The sequence below is a fragment of the Pseudophryne corroboree genome, chromosome 6 (genome assembly GCF_028390025.1).
Source record: "Pseudophryne corroboree isolate aPseCor3 chromosome 6, aPseCor3.hap2, whole genome shotgun sequence".
Lineage (NCBI taxonomy): Eukaryota > Metazoa > Chordata > Amphibia > Anura > Myobatrachidae > Pseudophryne > Pseudophryne corroboree.
Window position 1 is genome coordinate 272,813,819 of NC_086449.1, and position 26,720 is coordinate 272,840,538.

The 26,720-nt window shown below is 47.9% G+C and overlaps 1 protein-coding gene across 6 annotated transcripts in view; it reads left to right on the plus strand.

The window, feature by feature from the left end:
* Positions 1–26,720, plus strand: part of CEP152 (centrosomal protein 152) — a 260,473-nt gene that overhangs the window by 99,873 nt on the left and 133,880 nt on the right. For all 6 annotated transcript variants that reach the window (XM_063926048.1, XM_063926043.1, XM_063926046.1 and 3 more), the window contains 2 exons: positions 3,497–3,707; positions 3,789–3,911. In XM_063926048.1, coding sequence (XP_063782118.1) covers positions 3,497–3,707; positions 3,789–3,911 — 334 coding nt within the window. The remainder of the gene's footprint in view (positions 1–3,496; positions 3,708–3,788; positions 3,912–26,720) is intronic.

Genomic DNA, 26,720 nt, shown 5'->3' on the forward strand with positions numbered 1-26,720 from the left:
AGGGAGCGGATATGAAACTGAGCATATTAGGAAAATCAAGGAACAGACACTAGAAATCAGGAGGGAAGAACTACTGAAGGAAAAAATACCATCTAGGGGGGAAACTAATCGTTTTGAGTATGCCTTCATAACCAGTTATAGCATACAACATAAATCCCTGGAACACTCTATCAAGAAACACTGGAATATCTTGAAAAAAGATCCAGTACTTACTGATATTTTACCGGACAAACCGGTGTTCATATATAAAAAAGCCCCCAATATAAGCAGTAACTTGGTTAGAAGCGATCTTCCTTCATTGAAGAAAAAGGGGCAGATCAACACCAGAGGTTTCCACCGATGTGGATCATGTGTAGGGTGTAGGACAATCAAGACTGATAGTGGGAAGAAGTTAGAACAACTGGAAATCAACGGGTTAATGCATAAAATCAACGACTTTATAACTTGTAACGTGAAAAACGTTGTGTATGCTATAGAGTGCTCATGCCATATGTTCTATATAGGCAGGACATCTAGGCCCCTAAAAATACGTGTAAGTGAGCACTTGAGAAATATAAAGAAAGGCCTAGATACCCATGCACTCTCCAATCATTTCAAAAAGAATCATAATTGCGATCCAGGCCACATTCTGAGATTTGTAGGGTTAAATCGAGTAGAGGCGAATCAACGTCAAAAATCCACCCATAAATTATTAGCTAAAAAAGAGATGCAATTAATTTACAAATACAATACGCTTACACCTAGGGGACTCAATTCAGACTTTGAGGTTAAGTGGTTTTTATGAATGGTCATTTTAATCTTTTAATTCTTGTCTCAATTTATATGTATAATTAATTTTTGCACAATTTACTGTCAGTAAGTTTTCTTTAAATGTCACTATGTTATACTAACAGTCTTGAGGTAAAATACTTAATACTAAAAGGCTACCTTTATTTTAAATTAACTAGGTATTGAATCCGGAATAGACATTATTAATTTTCCCTGCTGGGAATCCCTTGTTGAATATTATGGACGAACGGGACTGATCTTGGCCGGGACTTGGTTGCCTTGACGACATAACAAACATAACAGGAAGGGAAACAGCCAGTAACGCACCGGAGGGCGGAAGTACAACATATACGGGGAAACAGATCGCTCGGACTCATCTTACAACCGGAAGTCGTCAAATGACGCACCGGGTGAACAGCGGGCGGAAGTGACGGACCGCCTACCCAATCGGACTGCCTCACGGTAACCTAGCAACCGGGGACGGCTAGGTTCAGCACGCGCCAGAAAAGATGTATCTACGATAACGTCCTAAACACCCTGCGCCCATAATATATATCCACGGGGGGACAGAAAGGGAATGTATCGTTCAAGTTTCATGTATGTTACTTCTTACTAAGCCTGTGTATAGATGTATGCTACGAATTGTTAGCATGTTGTCTAACCGGAAGTGGTTGCTATGACAACCGGGATCAACTTATGGAGGGAGCCATTTTTGATGCAGATGCTACCACTTTCTAATTAACATTACGATTGGTTAGTTGAGGAATAAAAGGACTGTAGTTTGTAGGGGGAGCATATTAGCCTTGAGAAAGGGCCTAGTAAGGCCTGAAACGCGTCGGCACAGCTGGGGGACATTTGCTTTGCTGTTTGTGGAAGGAGCTATTGCCGGACAATCCAGAGCGCCATTTCCCGGGAGGCTATCTGGTGACTAGAAACACGCTGGTCTGAGGATATTTTATCCTCCTACTATCTGGTAATTGCAATCTTTATATACAGCTTAGCCAGTATCTCCCATGCTGTATGTGCTCTATCTAGGATAAATTGTTTTTACTGGAAAAGAATCATTTGTATGAAATACTCGTGTTACTATCTTGTAAAGGAATAAAACGGTGTTACACTAGATATTCCTTTTTTTCCATTTTTTATGACGTCACAAATTGGATCCCCGCTGAGATTGCCAGACGATTTATGAGGAAATCAGAGAACACTATATACGCCTGATTGCATGTATTTTAAAGGGACGTCCACTCAATATACTTTGAACATCTTCTTGATTTTAATACTCGATTGTTTTACATTGTCATTTGGCGCCTAGTATAGTGTTTACCTATTCTCTGTCTATTACTGTCCTTTTTGGGAGTGAGTTACGCCCATATTCTGGTTCACACGGTTAAGGCAGCCATCTCCGCGCATTGGAGAGGTGCTCCATTCAATTTCCTTGTCTGAATAGATCTCGGCCTTGTCCATCTTCTTCCAGAAGAAATTGGCTACTTTTCCTGAAGTCCAGAACTTTCTACAGGGTGTCCTTCACATCCAATACCCTTTTGCGCCTCCCACGGCATCTTGGGATCTAAACGTGGTTTTGACCTTACTGCAGTCCTCTTGGTTTGAACTGTTAATGTCGGTAGAGGACAAGTACCTTACATGGAAGACTGTTAGCTTCGGCCAGGCGTGTTTCGGAACTCGGAGCTTTGTCTTGCAGGAGTCCCTACTTGGTCTTTCATGAGGATAGAGAAGAGCTTAGGACTCGCCAGCAGTTCCTGCCAAAGGTGGTTTCTGCTTTCCACCTGAATTAGCCTATCTTGGTTCCAGCGGCTTTGCCCGCTTCTTCCATTCCGGAGTCCTTGGATGTGGTGCGAGTCTTGAGGATCTATGTCAAGAGGACAGCTGCTGTTCGAAAGTCAGATTCCCTCTTTGTGCTGTATGATGCTCACAAGAAGGGTTGTCCTGCTTCGAAACGGTCTATTGCCCATTGGATTAGGCTTACTTTTCAACAGGCCTATGCTTCGGCGGCCTTACCTATTCCTAAGTCTATCAAGGCCCACTCTACTAGGTCGATGGGTTCTTCCTGGGCGGCTGCCCGTGGTGTCTCTGCTTCGCAACTATGCCGGGCTGCTACCTGGTCAGGGACAAACACGTTTGTCAAGTTCTACAGGTTTGATACCCTAGCAAAAGAGGATATCCAAATCAGACATACGGTGTTACAGGCGTATCAGCACGTTCCCACCCGTTCTGGGAGCTTTGGGACGTCCCCATCGTACTGAGTGTTCCCTGTATCTCTTATGGATGATAGAGAAAATAGGATTTTAATTACCTACTGGTAAATCCTTTGCTCGTAGACCGTAAGTGATACTGGACACCCGCCTCTGTGCTTCCGCATCCTGCAAGTTTTTTCTTGTTTGAAAGTTGTTTGACTCAGCTGTTGCTGTGTTGTTCTGCTGTGTGCTGGTTCATTAATCTCACCACCTGTAGTCTGGTCATGAATCCTCCTCTAAAGTATGTCCATCTCCTTCGGGCACAGTTTTCCTAGACTGAGCTGTGGGGGAGGGCATAGAGGGGAGGAGCCAGCACACCCTATTTGACGTTTTAAAGTGCATCGGTTCCTTTGGACCCCATCTACACCCCATCATACTAAGTGTCCCCAGTATCCCTTATGGACTACGAGAAAAGGATTTACTGGTAGGTAATTAAAATCCTATTTTTTTTGTGTGTCTTTGTACGTGTGCAGGACAATCCATTCTAATGGTGTTAGAAAAGACCTTTCCTCAGATGAGATGATTATGGAGCTGAAAGCAGAACTTGAACGATGTTTAAGGAGTAACAAAACAAAACGGCAGCAGGTTGTTCAGCTGCAGTCTGATTTGAGAACTTCTCATTCAAAAACTGAGGAACTAAATAAACTACTTGAAAGTGCAGAAAAAGAAGTTAAAGACGGCAAGGTAGGTTTATTTAGTGTGCTAGTGAATGACTGATGGATACAGACCTTCTTTGTATTCACTGCTTCGGTTTTCTTTTGGCAGGCCAGGGCAGGGAGCTTTGAGAAAATATCAGATTCGTCCTCTCCATACAGGCCCATGGCAGCTGGTGAGAAGGAGATTCAAAGACTACAAGATGAAAAGCAGCAGCTGCAGCAAGAAGTGGAGGTAAAATAAGCAGATTTTCTAACAAAAATAACTGGAATTCGTTAAATATCCATAGCTTTTTTGCTCATAAACACTTTTCTTAAAATGAAAAACCAAAGAGGACTCAAAACATGTCAGAACTCTAATTATAAAGAGCCAAATATGATGAAAAATATAATGCACGTGGTTCAATAATCTCCAAGTAAGGTACTCTGAGAGGCTTGGAAGCACTTTAACAATATCCTTGCCCGCAAACTTTTTGCAAAATGCCATCTGCAGATGTGTCAGAAGTGTTTGTGTTTTGACATGACAAAAATGTTACGTTTGACCTGAATACTTTTTGCTGGGTACACACCAAGACGACTTAACAGGGGTTACACCGACAGAGCGGATGATTCGGGTAAGTATATACACATACCGATCAGCCGCTCGATGCGTCACCCTGACGTCACAGTAGAATAAGCTGATTAATTTGCCTGCTAAGCTTTGCCGTCGATCCCTGCAGCAAGTGTACTGGCGGACCGCCCATGCACAGCCAGATTCACTCATATAAATGCAGATACATGTGCTACACCATCGATGCAATATGTCTGTGAACAACGTCATTCGCTGTCATATTGGGTGTATACACCCACTGAACAGGTGTACATACTCGCCGAACGACTTTCTCTTTCATCCATCTGGGGGACGCTGCGCCGTTACTTGTGGGTTAGAGGTGTGTGGTTGTGGAGTTTGGCACAGAACTATCAAAACCTGACTCCTCCCCCCTCTAACCCCTCCCATCTCCTTCCTGCCTAGCCAGCACTTCAGTTTTAGTTTTGTGCCTGTGGAGAACAGACACAGATTTTTTTCTCTGAAGATTTTAGTTAGGTATTTTATTACTTGGAGTGCCTAGTCCCTGTGTACAGGTGACAGGTACTACTAGAGTGGGGTTAGCTAGAGGTTCCCACTCTATTCTGCCGCTGGAGGCCACCACACTTCGGTCACTGGGGCTGGATTCCTGTTTCTAAGAAGTCTGCAGTGAGGAGGTACAGGATAGACACAATCTGTCTCTGACAGTATTGGTCTATCCTACCTATATCCAATATTTCTCTGACGTCCTAGTGGATGCTGGGAACTCTGTAAGGACCATGGGGAATAGCGGCTCCGCAGGAGACTGGGCACAACTAAAGAAAGCTTTAGGACTACCTGGTGTGCACTGGCTCCTCCCACTATGACCCTCCTCCAGACCTCAGTTAGAATCTTGTGCCCGGCTGAGCTGGATGCACACTAGGGGCTCTCCTGAGCTCCTAGAAAAAGAAAGTTTATTTTAGGTTTTTTATTTTCAGTGAGATCTGCTGGCAACAGACTCACTGCTACGAGGGACTAAGGGGAGAAGAAGCGAACCTACCTGCTTGCAGCTAGCTTGGGCTTCTTAGGCTACTGGACACCATTAGCTCCAGAGGGATCGAACACAGGGCCCGACCTCGATCGTCCGGTCCCGGAGCCGCGCCACCGTCCCCCTTACAGAGCCAGAAGCAAGAAGATGGTCCGGAAAATCGGCGGCAGAAGACTTCGGTCTTCAACAAGGTAGCGCACAGCACTGCAGCTGTGCGCCATTGCTCCTCATGCATACCTCGCACTCCGGTCACTGATGGGTGCAGGGCGCTGGGGGGGGGGGCGCCCTGAGCAGCAATATTAACACCTTGTCTGGCAAAATAACACAATATATAGTCCTAGAGGCTATATATGTGTAAAATACCCCTGCCAGGATCCATAAAAAAGCGGGAGAAAGTCAGCCAAAAAAGGGGCGGGGCTATCTCCCTCAGCACACTGGCACCATTTTCTCTTCACAGTGCAGCTGGAAGACAGCTCCCCAGGCTCTCCCCTGTAGTTTTCAGGCTCAAAAGGTTAAAAAGAGAGGGGGGGGGCACTAAATTTAGGCGCAAATTTGTGTATTATAGCAGCTATAAGGGAAAAATCACTGTGGGTAGTGTAAATCCCTGCATTATATAGCGCTCTGGTGTGTGCTGGCATACTCTCTCTCTGTCTCCCCAAAGGACTTTGTGGGGTCCTCTCCTCAGTCAGAGCATTCCCTGTGTGTGTGCGGTGTGTCGGTAGGGCTGTGTCGACATGGTTGATGAGGAGGCTTATGTGGAGGCGGAGCAGATGCCGATAAATGTGATGTCGCCCCCTGTGGGGCCGACACCAGAGTGGATGGATAGGTGGAAGGTATTAACCGACAGTGTCAACTCCTTACATAAAAGGCTGGATGACGTAACAGCTGTGGGACAGCCGGCTTCTCAGCCCGCACCTGCCCAGGCGTCTCAAAGGCCATCAGGGGCTCAAAAACGCCCGCTACCTCAGATGGCCGACACAGATGTCGACACGGAGTCTGACTCCAGTGTCGACGAGGTTGAGACATATACACAATCCACTAGGAACATCCGTTGCATGATCTCGGCAATGAAAAATGTGTTACACATTTCTGACATTAACCCAGGTACCACAAAAAAAGGGGTTTTATGTTTGGGGAGAAAAAGCAGACAGTGTTTTGTTCCCCCATCAGATGAGTGAATGAAGTGTGTGAAGAAGCGTGGGTTCCCCCGATAAGAAACTGGTAATTTCTATAAAGTTACTGATGGCGTACCCTTTCCCGCCAGAGGATAGGTCACGTTGGGAGATATCCCCTAGGGTGGATAAGGCGCTCACACGTTTGTCAAAAAGGTGGCACTGCCGTCTTAGGATACAGCCACTTTGAAGGAGCCTGCTGATAAAAAGCAGGAGGCTATCCTGAAGTCTGTATATACACACTCAGGTACTATACTGAGACCTGCAATTGCCTCAGCCTGGATAGTGCTGCTGCAGCGTGGTCTATTACCCTGTCAGGACAGGGATACTATTTGCTAACCATAGAGCATATTAAAGATGTCGTCTTATATATGAGGGATGCACAGAGGGATATTTGCCGGCTGGCATCCAGAATTAATGCAATGTCCATTCTGCCAGGAGGGTATTAGGGACCCGGCAGTGGACAGGCGATGCTGACTTTAGACGGCACATGAGATTCTGCCTTATAAGGGTGAGGAATTGTTTGGGGATGGTCTCTGGGACCTCGTATCCACAGCAACAGCTGGGAAGGAAAAAATTTACCTCAAGTTTCCTCACAGCCTAAGAAAGCACCGTATTATAAGGTACAGTCCTTTCGGCTTCAGAAAAGCAAGCGGGTTAAAGGCGCTTCCTTTCTGCACAGAGACAAGGGAAGAGGGAAAAAGCTGCACCAGACAGCCAGTTCCCAGGATCAAAAATCTTCCCCCGCTTCCTCTGAGTCCACCGCATGACGCTGGGGCTCCACAGGTGGAGCCAGGTGCGGTGGGGGCGCGTCTCGGGAACTTCAGCGACCAGTGGGTTCGCTCACAGGTGGTTCCCTGGGTTCTGCAAGTAGTATCACAGGGATACAAGCTGGAGTTTCGGGGCGACTCCCCCTCGCAGTTACCTCAAATCAGCCTTGCCTACTGCCCTCGAGGAGAGGTAGTACTGGCGGCAATTCACAAGCTGTACTTCCAGCAGGTGATAATCACGGTACCCCTCCTTCAACAAGGCCGGGGTTACTATTCCACAATGTTTGTGGTACCGAAACCAGACGGTTCGGTGAGACCCATTCTAAAATTTAAATCCTTGAACACTTATATACGAAGGTTCAAGTTCAAAATGGAATCGCTCAGGGCGGTTATTGCAAGCCTGGACGAAGGGGATTACATGGTATCACTGGACATCAAGGATGCTTACCTGCATGTCCCCATTTACCCTCCTCACCAGGAGTACCTCAAAATTGTGGTACAGGACTGTCATTACCAATTCCAGACGTTGCCGTTGGTCTGTCCCCGGCACCGAGGGTATTTACCAAGGTAATGGCCGAAATGATGATACTCCTTCGAAAAAAGGGAGTTATAATTATCCCGTACTTGGACGATCTCCTTATAAAGGCGAGGTCCAGGGAGCAGTTGTTCGTCGGAGTAGCACTATCTCGGGAAGTGCTACAACAGCACGGCTGGATTCTGAATAGTCCAAAGTCGCAGCTGGTTCCTACGACGCGTCTACTGGTTCCTGGGTATGGTTCTGGACACAGAACAGGAAAAATGGTTTCTCCCGGAGGAGAAGGCCAAGGAGTGGTCATCTCTAGTCAGAGACCTCCTAATACAAATACAGGTGTCGGTGCATCAATGCACGCGAGTCCTGGGAAAGATGGTAGCTTCTTACGAAGAAATTCCATTCGGTAGGTTCCATGCAAGGATCTTCCAGTGGGATCTGTTGGACAAGTGGTCCGGGTCGCATCTTCAGATGCATCGGCTGATAACCCTGTCTCCAAGGGCCAGGGTGTCGCTGTTGTGGTGGCTGCAGAGTGCTCATCTTCTAGAGGGCCGCAGATTCGGCATACAGGACTGGGTCCTGGTGACCACAGATGCCAGCCTTCGAGGCTGGGGGGCAGTCACACAGGGAAGAAACTTCCAAGGACTATGGTCAAGTCAGGAGACTTCCCTACACATAAATATTCTGGGACTAAGGGCCATTCACAATGCCCTAAGTCAGGCTAGACCCCTGCTTCAACACCAGCCGGTGCTGATCCAGTCAGACAACATCACGGCGGTCGCCCATGTAAACCAGCAGTGCGGCACAAGAAGCAGGATGGTGATGGCAGAAGCCACAAGGATTTTCCGATGGGCGGAAAATCATGTGTTAGCACTGTCAGCAGTGTTCATCCCCGGAGTGGACAACTGGGAAGCAGACTTTCTCAGCAGGCACGACCTCCACCCGGGAGAGTGGGGACTTCATCCAGAAGTCTTCAAAATGATTGTACACCATTGGGAAAGGCCACAGGTGGACATGATGGCGTCCCGCCTCAACATAAAGCTAAAAAGATATTGCGCCAGGTCAAGGGACCCTCAGGCGATAGCTGTGGACGCTCTGGTATGTGTTCCTTCCTTTGCCTCTCATACCCAAGGTATGGAGAATACTAAGAAGGAGAGGAGTAAGAACTATACTTGTGGTTCCGGATTGGCCAAGAAGAGCTTGGTTCCCAGAACTTCAAGAAATGATCTCAGAGGACCCATGGCCTCTGCCGCTCAGCCAGGACCTGCTGCAGCAGGGGCCCTGCCTGTTCCAAGACTTACCACGGCTGTGTTTGACGGCATGGCGGTTGAACACCGGATCCTAAAGGAAAAAGGCATTCCGGAGGAAGTCATTCCTACGCTGATTAAGGCTAGGAAAGATGTGATCGCAAAATATTATCACCGCATATGGCAAAAATATGTTGCTTGGTGTGAGGCCAGGAAGGCCCCAACGGAGGAATTTCAACTGGGTCGATTTCTGCACTTCCTACAGTCAGGAGTGACTACGGGCCTAAAATTGGGTTACGTTAAGGTCCAGATTTCGGCTCTGTACATTTTCTTCCAAAAAGAACTGGCTTCACTGCCTGAAGTTCAGACTTTTGTTAAGGGAGTGCTGCATATTCAGCCCCCGTTTGTGCCTCTAGTGGCACCGTGGGATCTCAACGTGGTGTTGGATTTCCTGAAGTCGCATTGGGTTGAGCCACTTAAATCCGTAGAGCTAAAATACCTCACGTGGAAAGTGGTCATGCGGTTGGCCTTGGCGTCGGTCAGGCGTGTATCAGAATTGGCGGTTTTGTCATGCAAAAGCCCTTATCTGATTTTCATATGGATAGGGCGAAATTGAGGACTCGTTCCCAATTCCTTCCTAAGGTGGTATCAGCTTTTCATGTGAACCAACCTATTGTGGTGCCTGCGGCTACGTGGGACTTGGAGGACTCCAAGTTACTGGACGTAGTCAGGGCCCTGAAAATATATGTTTCCAGGACGGCTGGAGTCAGGAAAACGGACTCGCTATTTATCCTGTATGCACCCAACAAGCTGGGTGCTCCTGCTTCTAAGCAGACTATTGCTCGCTGGATCTGTAGCATGATTCAACTTGCACATTCTGTGGCTGGACTGCCGCACCCTAAATCTGTAAAAGCCCATTCCACGAGGAAAGTGGGCTCTTCTTGGGCGGCTGCCCGAGGGGTCTCGGCTTTACAACTTTGCCGAGCTGTTACTTGGTCGGGTTCAAACATTTTTGCAAAAATCTACAAGTTTGATACCCTGGCTGAGGAGGACCTTGAGTTTGCTCATTCGGTGCTGCAGAGTCATCCGCACTCTCCCGCCCGTTTGGGAGCTTTGGTATAATCCCCATGGTCCTTACGGAGTTCCCAGCATCCACTAGGACGTCAGAGAAAATAAGATTTTACTCACCGGTAAATCTATTTCTCGTAGTCCGTAGTGGATGCTGGGCGCCCATCCCAAGTGCGGATTGTCTGCAATACTTGTATATAGTTATTGCCTAACTAAAGGGTTATTGTTATGAGCCATCTGTTAGTGAGGCTCAGTTATATTTCATACTGTTAACTGGGTATAATATCACGAGTTATACGGTGTGATTGGTGTGGCTGGTATGAGTCTTACCCGGGATTCAAAATCCTTCCTTATTGTGTCAGCTCTTCCGGGCACAGTATCCTAACTGAGGTCTGGAGGAGGGTCATAGTGGGAGGAGCCAGTGCACACCAGGTAGTCCTAAAGCTTTCTTTAGTTGTGCCCAGTCTCCTGCGGAGCCGCTATTCCCCATGGTCCTTACAGAGTTCCCAGCATCCACTACGGACTACGAGAAATAGATTTACCGGTGAGTAAAATCTTATTTTCCTATATCTTTACTATCTCTATCTATATATTATTTATGTTTGTTTTAAAATTTATTTTTATTGGTACTTTGTGTACGTCCCCCCCCCCCCCCCCCCCCCTCCCCTCTCTCTCCGGAGGTGAGCGGTGGAGCGCAGTAACAAGGACTTTACTTATCCCTGCTACGGTTTTTGCTGGGTAGTCCGGGAGAGTGGTGAGTCACTCCCCGGGGGACCGCTAGATGCTGCCCGAACAGAGCCGCTGTTTGTAGCGGCGCTGGAGCCGCTGCCCGAACAGAGCCGCTGTATGTAGCGGTGCGCGGGAGCCGCAGACTTGCTGTAGCGAGCCTACTCTGAGCTGCCCGGCGCTTACTTAATTCAAAGAAGGGACGGATTCCTGCCCTGCACTACCTCGCGCGCACTCCCGTCCAGCGTCTGCAGAGCTCCAGGCGCCATCTTCTCCAGAGGCAGTACGGGGGACGCTGTGCATCACACACAGCTCAGACACTTTTTTAATACTACTCACCCTGTTTATTCAGTGGGGGTCACCTAACCGCAAGTATACTTTGGGGGCATAGTGTTATTCTATACTTTTTAATGCGTTAACAGTATTTTTTCAATATAAATTACACAGTATAATTCACAGTACTGTTCACTACTCTACTGAGTTTATAGTTCGTTTATAGTGCATTTGTTATTTAAAAAAACAAAAAAGTTTCATTATGACCGATAAGCCAGACAAATCTACAAAGGGGAAGACATTCTCGGTGGTTTATTTTTCCTGCTTACAATGTGGGTCAAAGCTAGCTAAGGGTAGCACGGACGCGGGTACCCTCTGTGCTTCATGCTCTGGTGCATCTGTGGTGGACCAACAGGGAGGTTCCGCGGATCAGTCTATGCCTCCTTGGGCCAGGAACATGGTGGATGCCATTTCAGAATTACGTCAGTCCACATCGGGGGCTGAATACAGTGGAACCGGTGTGGGCTCAAAATATGAGCAGATGTCTTGCTGATTTAACTCAATCTCTAAACAAGTTTGTAAACTCTGCCGGCAGTTCTTCTGTTACAAAACAGCCACAGCCGTTGCCCGCTATAACTTTCTGGGGGAGGAGTTGGAGACATCCCCATTGGAGGATGGGGAAGTAGACCCAGAGTGGGATGAGGTTTCGGCCTGGAAAGATTAGTTTTCTACTAGCTCAGGTGTTAGATTGCTGATAGAAGCTATCCGTCAGACTCTTAATATTCAGGATACGGAGGTGGCAGAGACTTTCTCTGCCTTTTTCAAAAGACAGAATAGACATTACTGCCTTCCCTTCTTACTCTCATTTTGCGGATATTTTAAAGGAGCCCAGGCTTAAGCCGGATTCTCGTTTCCAAGCCCCTAAGAAATGTAAATTTCTATATCCTTTTACAGAGGAGGATACGAAATTTTGGGAAACGACCCCAAAGGTAGATGCTCTCATTTCACATTTAGCAAGAGCTACGGTTATTCCTTCTGTACAGTCTGTGACGTTGAAAGATCCTACAGATGGAAGATTGAAGCAATACTTAAATCTGTTTTCTTTATCAGGTGTTTCTCTACGCCCAATTCTAGCTGGCGCTTGGGTCCTCAAGGCCGCGGATGACTGACTAGCACAGGTCATATCTGGAATGCAGTCTGACGATCCATCGGAAGCCATTCAATTAGCAGAACAGATTTTGGAGGCTCTTACTTATGTGGGTGAGGCCTTGTTTGATTCTGCTGCGCTACAATCCCGTATTTCTTCCTTGACCGTGACAGCAAGACGGTCTCTTTGGCTTCGGGTTTGGAATGCCGATTCTGACTCAAAACAGACCTTGTCGGCGGTACCCTTTGAAGGTGAGTTCTCTTTGGGTCGGAATTAAAGAAGATTATTTCAGATACTATAGGAGGGCAAGAGCCCTTTTCTTCCAGTTGCTCCTCAGAAACCGAAGACTACAAGGTTTTGGTCCTTTCGTATACAGGGGAGAGGTAGTTTCCATTCCTTTCGTGCTTTCTCCAGGTACCCACGAAGAGGGGCATTCAGAGGTAGAGAATCACATGCGACTTGTAGACCAGCCAGTAAACCTGCCGACAATTCTACTGCATGACGGTTCACGATCTTCGGAGGGTTCAGTGACGGTTGGGGCTCGGTTACTACAGTTTAAAGAAGTGTGGCTCCTGTCGAAACCAGATCGGTGGGTGACGGAGGTCATATCCAGAGGATATATGTTAGATCTCGAGGAACCAGTCCCATATCGTGTGTTCATCACTCCTCTTCCAAACGATCCCTCCAGACGTCGAGCTCTTCTTCATGCAACAGCCACTCTTTTAAGAAATTAAGTAATTCTTCTAGTTCCCACTCAGCAGAGAGGTCGGGGATTTTACTTGTGGACAAACTGTATGGTTCGTTTCAACCCATTTTAAATCTCAAAGGTTTGAATCCATATTTCTCAACCCAAAAGTTCAAAATGGAATCCATCCGCTCGATTATCGCTGCCATGGAACCAGGGGTATATTTGGCTTCATTAGACATAAGACGCCTATCTGCATGTTCCTATTTGGACGGGTCATCAATCTCTTCTGAGATTCGCAGTCGGCTATGGCATTTTCAGTTTCAGGCTCTTCCCTTTGGTCTATCCACGGCTCCTCGGGTATTCACAAAGGTCATGGGCCATGTGGTGGCAGTTCTGCGGTGTCAGGGAGTCAACATTACTCCGTATTTAGATGCTCTGTTGATCAAGGCCCCGTCAGAGTTGATTCTTCACCAGAACTTGCGTTTCACCATAGAGACTCTACAGTTATTCGGATGAATAATAAATTGTCCTAAGTCATCTTTGCTTCCTTCCCAGAAAATGATGTTTCTGGGACTCTTATTCGACACCAACAACCAGAGAGTGTTTCTTCCTCAGGACAAGATTCAGGACATACAGTCCAGAATTCGAACACTGCTGCATTTACCAGTGGTTTCGGTTCTCAGATGCATGCAGGTGTTAGGCAAGATGGTGGCAACCTTTAAGGCAGTTCCATATGCCAGGTTTCATGCTCGACCCCTTCAGGCTCAGATTCTCAACTGTTGGACTCGGACAGGGCCTCATCTCGAATTACAGCTGATCCGCTTGTCTGTACAGACTCGTCAGTCGCTTCGCTGGTTGCTTCACAGCTCCAATTTGACCAAAGTAGTTCCGTTCACGATTTGGTCTTGGGTGATGGTCACCACAGACGCAAGCCTCAGAGGTTGGGGGGTGGTGTTTCAGACTCATCACTTTCAGGTGCTCTGGAACAGTCAAGAGTCGAAGTTACAGATTAACATCTTGGAGTTGAGGGCTATCCGGTAAGCACTCCTTCGGATTCAAACCATGGTAAAGGGTCATCCAGTTCGGATTCAATCCGACAACGCCACGGCAGTTGCTTACATAAACAAGCAGGGAGACACTCGAAGCTGGTCCGCCATGAAAGAAGTCGCTCAGATTCTCACATGGGCGGAACATTTGGGTTCCGGCCATATCCGCGATTCACATTCCAGGAGTCGAGATCTGGGAAGCGGATTTCTTAAGCCGTCACACAGTGCATCCGGGAGAGTGGGAGCTTCACCAGGAGGTGTTTCTGACTCTAGTAGCCCAGTGGGGGATGCCCGATGTAGATCTGATGGCGTCTCGTCTCAACAAGAAACTTCCTCTTTACGTGTCGCGTACTCAGGACCCTCAAGCAATTCTAATCGATGCACTGACGGCTCCGTGGCACTTTCAATTGGGATATGTGTTTCCGCCATTTCCACTGATTCCATGTCTGCTTCAACTCATTCGGCGAGAAGGTCTTCCAATCATTCTGTTGGCCCCAGATTGGCCACGCCGGCAGTGGTACTCTTCTACGCGACATGGTCGTCGGGGAACCATTCCGTCTCCCTCTGCGTCCAGATCTTCTGATTCAAGGAACCATGTCACCACCCAGATTTAAGTCGACTGGCTTTGACGGCTTGGTTCTTGAATCCAACATGTTAAGGGCAAAAGGGATTTTCTCGTCCTGTTGTGCAAACGATGATTCAGGCTAGAAAGCCGGTGACTTCTGGAATTTACCTCAGAGTGTGGCGTATTTACATTGCTTGGTGTGAAAAGCGTGGTTTAACACCGGATTTGTTTAGAGTTACTTGTCTATTGTCTTTCCTTCAGGATGGTCTCAATAAGGGTCTGAGACTTTCTTCAATAAAAGGTCAAGTTTCTGCCTTGTTGGTTCTTTTTCAAAGGAGACTAGCTATCATTCCAGAACGTTCAGCTATCATTCAGACGTTCCTTCAGGGAGTCCTTCGGATTCAGCCACCTTTTGTTCCTCCGATTCCTTCCTGGGATTTAAACTTAAGGTGGGTACACACTATTAGATATATCTGCAGAACAATTGATCTGCAGATATATCTATGTACGGATCGGGCAGTGTGCTGTGCATACACAAAGCCCGATCCGTCAGGGGACTGACGTCATGAACTGGGCGGGCGGGCGCTCGCGCCCGCCCAGTTCACCTGTCAATCACCGCCGGCCGCCGCAGCATGTGTACGGGCCGGCCGCCCCGTACACACACAGCGACGCGCCAATATATCGTTAGATATATTGGCTGTCGGCTGTGCTGCGCGGCCAACGCGATACGTCTGTGAACGACGGAGTTCACAGACGTATCGCCCGTACACACTGGCCGACGGTCCCGCGATGTATCGTCCGTTCAAGAGAACGGCCGATACATCGACCAGTGTGTACGGGCCTTTAGTCTTTACAGCTCTTCAGAAATCTGGGCTGTAAGTTTTACATTATTTTGGCCTTCCCAGTACACATATACAGTGTGTAGCCACTGTATATGGTCCCCTGCCTGCATACAACGGTTGTAATATTAGCGGGCTACCGCGCGCTGATAAGGGGCGGGGCTTAGCCCTCACACCAAGATACAGCGCCATTTTTTCTCAATGTCCCCGCCAAAACAGGTGTACAGCACAAACAAGGGGGGGTACATACTGTTAGTGTTATGTGGAGAAATGTATAACACTAGTTAATTTGGAAATGGGCATGTATTCATGGTTGTGTTTATTCTCTGTGTGCTCCCTGTCAGGTATACACTTGTGTCGACATGTGTGAATGTTCTGTTACGAACGCCTCTGGGGTTCACTGTAGGCATCGCCGACGCCTGTTTGGTACTTGATGCAGTAGATACTGAGTCAACAGATCGGTTGTGTTATGCTTGTTCAAAGTAAACACGGTATGGGGGACACAGTAGTATGTGGGTGACCCTGTCGGCACCAACTGTTATTACCCGGTGTAAATTGACATGCTGTAACTAACGAATACCTGTATATATATTTATATGTATTTGTATGGTTCGGTTCCATGAGCCTGTAGCTCGAACACAGACATGGTTATATTTGTGGGGGAATGTTATATATGTATAATTCCCTCGGGGTCGCAAGAATGTTATTTTGCCTGGTTACTACTCCCTGCTGTCGACGATTACTAGGTTTTCTGGCGACTATAATGTTTCCTGGTAGAGCCACAACTGCGGTATTCAGTACATGGTTATACACATTCAGAACACATTAATGTCACTTGGGTCCCAAAGGCTCCGAAAATTCCGCTTATATGTATGTTATATGTATATATAGGTAGGATATGTGTGTAGATGTGTATTACAATATGTATATTCATCTTATGATTTATAATGAATGCTGAAGAAATGGTATTCCTTCTCATGTGCTGGTCGCTCTGTTGATAAAGCTCTAGGTCGGCCGTGACGAGTGGGTCTCACATCCTCTCAAGGAGTCCGAATGTTTATTATTTTTCCGCGGCGGAGAGAATACTGTGAACGTCAACTCCTGGTCGACATGGGGTCCTGTCACAAGGGATCGGATACTAAAGCTAAGTGATATTTTATATCTATTCTTTGGACTTATTTGCATTACATGCACATGAGGGAGTGTTTATTTTCGGAGGGACATCCGATAGAATTATCCTGCAGAGATAGGGGATTTTCCTTATGTTGGGTCTTCTCTGTACATAGCGGCAGGCTGCAGTGCGTATACAGGAGGTGGCCGGGGAAATGCTGCGGCTGACTCCGAGAGATACTGGAGCTTTTCCCTGGGGCGGTGTGCCGCTGTTTGGGGATGCCTTAGTTCAGTTAATCTCGGCGGATACTGCTGGTAAAACTAACTTAGTGAGTTAGATTCCCTCACAACGGTTGGTGACGCATTCCTTTGTGGGATGCAGTCGCTTTAACTAGTTCAATACCGTTCTTTTTTCCTTTTCTGGGAAGATGGAATGTGACAAGGTAAGTGTTCTGCAGCCTTGTTAGGTTCGCAGAAGCGGATGTCGTTTTCTGTTTCTCACACATCCACCACATGGTGCTGAGTCTACCTGCCTGGACCCCACTCCGGTGGGGACTCGTCTACTACCTTTCAGTTAGTCCGGGAATAGACCAGGACCAGTGAGTTAATTATAGAATCCAGAGGGGGACTGTCTGGAGTTACAGATGTTTCTCTTACGTCCTAGAGGATGCTGGGGACTCCGTAAGGACCATGGGGTATAGACTGGCTCCGCAGGAGACATGGGCACTCTTAAGACTTTAGAATGGGTGTGCACTGGCTCCTCCCTCTATGCCCCTCCTCCAGACCTCAGTTAGATCCTGTGCCCAGAGGAGACTGGATGCACTGCAGGGGAGCTCTACTGAGTTTTTCTGAAAATACTTTTGTTAGATTTTTTATTTTCAGGGAGCACTGCTGGCAACAGGCTCCCTGCATCGTGGAACTGAGGGGAGAGAAGCAGACCTACTTAAATGATAGGCTCTGCTTCTTAGGCTACTGGACACCATTAGCTCCAGAGGGTCGGAACACAGGTGTCGTCCTCGCTGTATGTCCCGGAGCCGCGCCGCCGTCCTCCTCACAGAGCCGGAAGATAGAACCCGGGTGAGTATAAGAAGAAAGAAGACTTCACAGGCGGCAGAAGACTTCAGATCTTCACTGAGGTACCGCGCAGCGGTCACGCTGCACGCCATTGCTCCCACACTCACACACACATAAGGCACTGTAAGGGTGCAGAGCGCAGGGTGGGCGCCCTGGGCAGCAATAATACCCTCAAGGGACACTGGCCAGCATAATAGATACTGCGGAGGCAGTATATTACAAAACCCTCGCCAGTATAAAGAATTTGAGCGGGACCGAAGCCCGCCGTTGAGGGGGCGGAGCTTGATCCTCCAGCACTAACCAGCGCCATTTTCTCCACAGCAAGCTGCAGAGAAGCTGCTCCCCGGACTCTCCCCTGCTGAACACAAGTACAGCGGGCAAAAACGAGGGGGGGGGGGGGCACATTTAATTGGCGCAGCAAGTGTATTATATATCTATAAAAGCGCTGTACAGACTGGGACTTTGTTCCAGTGGCGCTGGGTGTGTGCTGGCATACTCTCTCTCTGTCTCTCCAAGGGGCCTTATTTGGGGGGCTGTCCCCATATTTGTATATCCCAGTGTGTGTGGGGGTGTCAGTACGTGTGTGTCGGCATGTCTGAAGCGGAAGGCTCGTCTAGGGAGGAGGCAGAGCAGATGATTGTGGTGTCTCCGTCGGCACCGCCGACACATGATTGGTTGGATATGTGGAATGTTTTAAATGCAAATGTGACTTTATTACATAAAAGATTGGACAAAGCAGAGTCCAGGGAAAAAGCTGGGAGTCAATCCATGGCTTTGACTGTGTCACAAGGCCCTTCGGGGTCTCGTAAACGTCCCCTTTCCCAGATAGCAGACACTAATACCGACACGGATTCTGACTTCAGTGTCGACTATAATGATGCGAGGTTACACCCAAGGGTGGCCAAGAGCATTCATTATATGATTATTGCAATAAAAGATGTTTTGCATATCACAGAGGACCCCTCTGTCCCTGACACGGGGGTCTTCATGTTTAAGGAAAAGAAACCTGAGGTAACGTTTCCCCCATCTCATGAGCTGAACGCCTTATTTGAAAAAGCTTGGGAAACTCCAGACAAGAAACTGCAGATTCCCAAGAGAATTATTATGGCGTATCCTTTCCTCTCACAGGACAGGTTGCGATGGGAATCCTCACCCACGGTGGACAAGGCTTTAACGCGCTTATCCAAAAGGGTGGCGCTACCATCTCCAGACATGGCAGCCTTCAAGGATCCTGCTGATCGCAGACAGGAAACTACCTTAAAATCAATTTATACGCATACGGGTGCCTTGCTCAGACCGGCAGTAGCGTCGGCATGGGTGGGTAGCGCAATTGCTGCATGGGCAGATAACTTGTCATCTGACATTGGCACCCTAGATAAGGATAGCATTTTATTGACCTTGGGTCACATTAAAGACGCAGCGTTATATATGAGAGAGGCTGCGAGGGACATTGGGCTGTTGGGTTCAAGAGCCAATGCCATGGCAATTTCTGCTAGACTGTCCCTGTGGACCCGCCAATGGACGGGTGATGCCGATTCAAAAAGACATATGGAAACTTTACCTTACAAAGGTGAGTTTTTATTTTGGGAGGGCCTCGCGGACCTGGTTTCCACAGCTACCGTGGGTAAGTCTTCTTTTTTGCCTTATGTTCCCCCACAGCAAAAGAAAACACCTCAATATCAGATGCAGTCCTTTCGGTCGCATAAGTTCAGAAAGGGTCGGGGCTCTTCCTTCATCGCCAGAGGTAAAGGTAGAGGGAAAAGAACGCCTGCTACGGCTAGTTCCCAGGAACAAAAGTCCTCCCCGGCCTCTACAAAATCCACCGCATGACGCTGGGGCTCCGCTGAGGGAGACCGCACCGGTGGGGGCACGTCTTCGACTCTTCAGCCAGGTCTGGGTTCAGTCGGATTTGTATCCTTGGGCGATCGAAATTGTATCCCAAGGCTACAAGCTGGAGTTCGACGAAGTGCCTCCTCGCCGATTTTTCAAATCGGCTTTGCCAGCTTCTCCCCCAGAGAGGGAAATAGTTTCAGCTGCCATTCAAAAGCTGTGTCAACAGCAAGTGATTATCAAAGTTCCCCTAATGCAACAGGGAAAAGGGTACTATTCAACCCTGTTTGTGGTCCCGAAGCCGGATGGCTCGGTCAGACCCATTCTGAATCTAAAATCCCTGAACCTGTATTTGAAAAGGTTCAAATTCAAGATGGAATCTCTCCGGGCAGTGATCTCCAGCCTGGAAGGGTGGGGTGGGGATTTTATAGTATCACTAGACATAAAGGATGCATACCTTCATGTCCCCATTTATCCCCCTCATCAGGCGTACCTGCGATTCGCTGTACAGGATTGTCATTACCAGTTTCAGACGTTGCCGTTTGGGCTTTCCACGGCCCCGAGGATTTTCACCAAGGTAATGGCAGAAATGATGGTGCTCCTGCGCAGGCAAGGAGTCACAATTATCCCATACTTGGACCGATCTCCTGATAAAAGCGAGATTGAGAGATCAATTACTGAAAAGCGTGTCGCTCTCCCTGAGAGTGCTGCAGCAACACGGCTGGATCCTAAATCTACCAAAGTCGCAGTTGTTTCCGACAACTCGGCTATCATTTTTGGGTATGATTCTGGACACAGAAATGAAGAGGGTTTTTCTCCCAACGGAAAAAGCCCATGAACTCCAGAACATGGTCAGGGACCTGCTAAAACCAAAAAGAGTGTCAGTTCGTCAATGCACTAGAGTATTGGGAAAAATGATGGCGGCCTACGAGGCCATCCCCTTCGGCAGGTTCCATGCGAGAACGTTTCAGTGGGACCTTCTGGACAAGTGGTTGGGGTCCCATCTACAAATACATCAGAAAATAAGCCTGTCCGCCAGGGTGTCTCTCCTGTGGTGGCTTCAGAGTGCTCACCTCCTAGAGGGTCGCAGGTTCGGCATTCAAGACTGGGTTCTAGTGACCACGGACGCGAGCCTCCGAGGATGGGGAGCAGTCACATAAGGAAGAAATTTTCAGGGACTGTGGTCAAGCCAGGAGGCTTGTCTACACATCAACATGCTGGAATTAAGGGCCATATACAACGGCCTACGACAAGCGGAGAATCTTCTTCGCGACCTACCCGTTCTGATTCAGTCATACAATGTCACAGCCGTGGCGCATGTAAACCGCCAGGGCGGGACAAGGAGCAGAGTGGCAATGGCGGAAGCCACCAGGATTCTTCGCTGGGCGGAAAATCACGTAAGCGCTCTGTCAGCAGTCTTCATTCCGGGAGTGGACAACTGGGAAGCAGACTTTCTCAGCAGACACTATCTCCATCCAGGAGAGTGGCGTCTTCATCAAGAAGTTTTCGCAGAGATAACAAGTCGTTGGGGACTTCCCCAAATAGACATGATGGCGTCACGCCTCAACAAGAAACTTCGGATGTATTGTTCCAGGTCGAGGGACCCTCAGGCAGTAGCGGTGGACGCCCTGGTGACACCATGGGTTTTTCAGTCTGTATATGTGTTCCCTCCTCTTCCGCTCATCTCAAAAATATTGAGAATCATAAGACGAACAAGAGTGCAGACAATACTCATTGTTCCAGATTGGCCTCGAAGGGCCTGGTATTCAGATCTTCAGGAAATGATCACAGAGATCCGTGGCCTCTTCCTCTCAGGGAGGACCTGTTGCAACAGGGGCCCTGTGTGTTCCAAGACTTACCGCGGTTACGTTTGACGGCATGGCAGTTGAACACCAAATCCCAGCTAGTAAAGGTATTCCGGAGGAAGTCATCCCTACTCTGATCAAAGCTAGGAAGGAGGTAACGGCGAGGCATTTTCACCGTATCTGGAGGAAATATGTGTCTTGGTGTGAAGCCAAGAATGCTCCGACGGAAGATTTTCAGCTGGGTCGCTTTCTCCATTTTCTTCAGACAGGAGTGGATATGGGCCTAAAGTTAGGCTCCATTAAGGTGCAGATTTCGGCCTTATCTATATTCTTTCAGAAGGAATTGGCTTCTCTCCCAGAAGTCCAGACTTTCGTTAAAGGGAGTGCTGCACATCCAACCTCCTTTTGTGCCCCCAGTGGCACCGTGGGACCTTAACGTGGTGTTACAGTTCCTTGAGTCACACTTGTTTGAACCTCTTCAAACGGTTGAATTCAAATTTCTCACTTGGAAAGTGGTCATGTTGTTGGCCTTGGCATCTGTGAGGTGGGTGTCCGAATTGGAGGCCTTGTCTCACAAGAGCCCCCTATCTGATTTTTCATGTGGATCCAGCGGAGTTGAGAACTCGTCCTCAATTTCTACCTAAGGTAGTTTCGTCGTTTCATATGAACCAATCTATTGTGGTGCCTGTGGCTACGGGTGACTTGGAGGACTCCATGTCCCTTGATGTAGTCAGGGCCTTAAAAATTTATGTAGCCAGGACGGCTCGAGTTAGGAAAACAGAGGCCCTGTTTGTCCTATATGCGGCCAACAAGGTTGGCGCTCCTGCTTCCAAGCAGACTATTGCTCGCTGGATCTGTAACACGATTCAGCAGGCTCATTCTACGGCTGGATTGCCGTTGCCTGATTCGGTAAAGGCCCATTCCACTAGGAAGGTGGGCTCTTCTTGGGCGGCTGCCCGAAGTGTCTCGGCATTACAGCTTGGCTGCTTGGTCGGGTTCAAACACTTTTGCAAAATTCTCCAAGTTTGATACCCTGGCTAATGAGGACCTCATGTTTGCTTAATCTGTGCTGCAGAGTCATCCGCACTCTCCCGCCCGGTCCTTAGCTTTGGTATAATCCCCATGGTCCTTACGGAGTCCCCAGCATCCTCAAGGACGTCAGAGAAAATAAGATTTTAAACCTACCGGTAAATCTTTTTCTCCTAGTTCGTAGAGGATGCTGGGCGCCCGTTCCAGTGCGGACTATTTCTGCAAGGCTTGTATATAGTTGTTGCTTACATAAGGGTTATGTTACAGTTGTGATCAGTCTCTGGCTGATGCTGTTTTGTTCATGCTGTTAACTGGTTTAGTGTATGCCAGGTTGTATGGTGTGGGCTGGTATGTATCTCGCCCTTAGATTAACAAAAATCCTTTCCTCGTACTGTCCGTCTCCTCTGGGCACAGTTCTTTAACTGAGGTCTGGAGGAGGGGCATAGAGGGAGGAGCCAGTGCACACCCATTCTAAAGTCTTAGAGTGCCCATGTCTCCTGCGGAGCCCGTCTATACCCCATGGTCCTTACGGAGTCCCCAGCATCCTCTACGGACTAGGAGAAAAAGATTTACCAGTAGGTTTAAAATCTTATTTTCACCTCACTGATTTTCTAATAGATCTTACCGTTTCCCCTCTGGAAGGGGAGGTAATACACGACGCCATACCAGAGGTGCGTCAGGTTCAGGGCCTTGTCCTCCTGTCCCGGTTATATATATAAAAAAAAAAAAAAGGGGGTTTACATGCGTTGTTCTACGCATTCAGATTACCTGGAGGGATAGCCAGGTTGGTCTTTCCCATTTCACTGGAGTGATGGTAGTATGATGGTTGTCTTTCAATAGTAAGAGCCATTGTTATTCTGTAATGAGAGGTTCGCCTGATTGAGGCGAGGTCAGGAAACAAGTGGTGAGAATCGTTGTTTCTTTCTCTGACTGTTTTTCAACACAGGGAAGGGCTGTTGTTCCCAACGACGCAGATGTCGGAGGGGGTATCAGGGTAGATACTGAACAGTTGAGGTTCTGTATTTTCCTGTGGAAAGAGGTCTGAGGATCTTGAGTAGGATCAGATTTGCAGTACCAATCCATCTATATGTTCCGTTGATGATGAAGTTGGGTGCGGCCTAAGAGGCCTTTTCGGTGAGCAGGACAAATGCCAGGGTGGTTTTCACGGGACCTGTTGGGAATGTGGTCCGGGTCTCACTGACACATGCACCGGAATATAATTCTAATGGCCCGGATATCGCTCCTGTGGTGTCTGCTCAGTTCTCACCTCCTAGAGGGACGAAGGTTCGGGATCCAGGATTAGATACTGGTGTCCATGTATGCAGATCTCCGAGGCTGGGGAGCAGTACTTGCATGGGAAGTATTTCCGGAGGAAAAGGTCAAGCTGCGAAGCTTGTCTACAATAAGCTTTATTGAAGTAAGAGCTATTTTCAACGAACATATTCTTTGTGATCTGCCCGTGTTAATTCTGTCGGACGACTTGACAGCAGTGGCGTAAGTAAGCCGCTAGGGTGGAACAAGGAGAAAAGAGATAATGGCAGAAGCTGAAATAGTTTTCCGCAGGATGGAAAGACTGGTAAACGTTGTATTAGCAGTCTTCGTTCCGGACGTAAACGATGGAGAAATAGATTTCCTCTGCAGATGCGCTCTCCACCAGGGAGAAATACTGTCGTCATCGAAGTTTTACAGAAATTAATTAGCCCATGCATGGAGCTTAACCCTATAAGTACTAGTACATTTTAATTGCTGCAGCATTTATTAGGAATTAAGAGGTTATGTTCTTTTTAAAGGTGATTATTTAGAATCATTGAATGTTTGGTGTGTATTGTATGTTGAACATTCCAGGATAAGCGGATTATTTTATTGAGACTATATTAATTATTTTTAATAAATAAATTTATTAGACTGTTCATTGGTAGCGCTTCTCTGAGTATTTATTGTTTTACAGAAGTTACAAGTCTTTGAGTAGTGCCTCAATTAGGCATGTTGGCGTCTCGCCTCAACGAGAGACCTCAGGGATATGGTTCCAGGTCAAGGGACACTCAAGCTATAGCAGTGGACGTCCTTGTGACACCTTGGGTGTTTTCAGTCGGTCTATGTGTCCCCTCCGCTTTTCACTCTGCTGAAGGTAATAAACGTAAGAAGAACAGAGGTTCCGGCGATCCTCATTGTTCCGGTCTAGCCAAGGAGGGCTTGGTATCCACTTCTTCAAGATTTATTCATAGAAGATCCCTGGCCTCTTCCTCTACGGGAGGAACTGTTGCAGCAAGATCTGGACGTGTATCAGGATTTACCGCGGCTGCGTTTGACGGCGTGGCGGTTGAACGCCATATCCTAGTCAGATCGGGTATTCCCGGTGAGGTCATTTCCACACTTCTTCAGGCTAAAAAAGGAGCGACGGCGAAACCTTAACACCGTATTTGGCGTAAATATGTGTTTTGGTATAACTCTAAGAAGCTTCCTACGGCAGACTTTCAGCTGAGTCGTTCTTCTCCATTCTTTGCAAGCAGGTGTGGATGCAGGCCTACAGTTAGGCTCCGTTTCAGGGCAGTTTTGGCCTTGTAAATTTTCTTTAAAAAAAAAAAAAAAAGAATTGGCCACCGTTCCGAAAGTTCAGACTTTCGTGAAAGGTGTACTGCACATCCAACCTCCATTTGTGCCCCATTGGCACAGTGGGCTCTTGACGTGGTGTTGCGTTTCTTGTGTCTCACTGGTTGGAACCTTTATTAAAGGTTGTGTTAAAATTTCTCTCTTGGAGAGTGGTCATGATTTAGCTTTTTGGGCGACCACAAGGCGGTTGTCGGTAGTAGCGGCTTTGTCTCACAAGAGCCCCTGTTTGATCTTCCAAGTGGATAGAATTGAGAACTCGGATAGTAGTTCTGCCGACAATGGTTTTCGGGGTTTATCTAAAATCTGCCTAGTTTGATGCCTGTGGTAACTTCAGCATTGGCTGATTCAATGTATCTCGATGTAGTCAGGGCTTTGAGGATTTATGTTGCCAATTGGACTCGGTTTGGGGAAACAGAGGCTCTGTTTGTCCAGTATGCTCCCAGGGTGCTTGGGGCGCCTGCGTCTCTGCAGTCTGTTACACACTGGGTCTGTGATACGATTTGGTGTGCTAGTTCTACGGCTGGATTGCCGTTACCGGAGTCGGGGGAGACCCATTCTACTAGGAAGATGGGCTCTTCTTGGGCGGATGCCCGAGGTGTCTTGGCGGGTTAACTTTGCCGAGCGGCTACTTGGTCGGGTTTCAAACACCTTTGCTAAGCTCTACAAGTTTGATACCCTGGATGATGGGGACCTCATGTTTGTTCAATCGGTGCTGCAGAGTCGTCCGCACTCTCCCGCCCGTTCTGGAGCTTTGGTATAGACCCCATGGTCCTTTTGGAGTCCCCAGCATCCTCTAGGACGTAAGAGAAAATAGGATTTTAGTACCTACTGGTAAATCCATTTCTCCTAGTCCGTAGAGGATGCTGGGCGCCCGTCCCAGTGCGTACTGTGTCTGCAGTTATTGATTTTGGTTAACATTGGTGGTTTTCTTCTTTGTCAGACTATCGCTAACGTAGTTCATGCCATGGCATGTGGTTCTTGTTATTGGTTGGGTTGACTCACAAGTTGTCTTACATATTCTCTCAGCATATGGCTGTCTGGTTTTCATACCGTGGGCTGGTATTCTGTTGAAGGCCATGTCTTGCGGTATGTTCGTGGTGTGAGCTGGTATAACACTCACACTCACTGTGTTTAAATTATAAATTCTTTCCTCGAAATGTCCGACTCTCCTGGGCACAGTTTTCTAACTGAGGTCTGGGGGAGGGGCATAGAGGGAGGAGCCAGTTCACACCCAGTTTAAGTCTTTATAGTGTGCCCAAGCTCCTGCGGATCCGTCTATACCACATGGTCCTTTTGGAGTCCCCAGCATCCTCTACGGACTAGGAGAAAAGGATTTACCGGTAGGTACTAAAATCCTATTTTCTGTTGCAGTTATGTAACACATAATTATAGGCATCTAGGGCAGTCCAGCATTTTTATACTTGACACTGACCAATAACTGGATGTTATTTATTTTTCTCTTGCGTCCTAGAGAATACTGGGGTCCATTTAGTACCATGGGGTATAGACTGGTCCACTAGGAGACATGGGCACTTTAAGAATTTGATAGTGTGGGCTGGCTCCTCCCTCTATGCCCCTCCTACCAGACTCCATTTCGAAAATGTGCCCGGAGGAGCCGGTCACGCTGAAGGAATCTCCTGAAGAGTTTTCTGCATTTATTTTACGGTTTGTTATTTTTAGGCAGGGCTGGTTGGCATCAGCCTGCCTGCTTCGTGGGACTTAGGGAGGGAGGATGGGGAGGGGGCCCAAACTCTTGAAGGGTTAATAGTCCCATTCCCCGCTGCCAGGACACTGAGCTCCTGAGGGAACTATTCGCAAGCCCCACCACGGTGACCTACATTCCCGCAGCATGCCGCCACCCCTAGCAGAGCCAGAAGAGTGGTGAGTACTGAGCCGGCATCCCAGTTAGCGGGGCGCCGGCCAT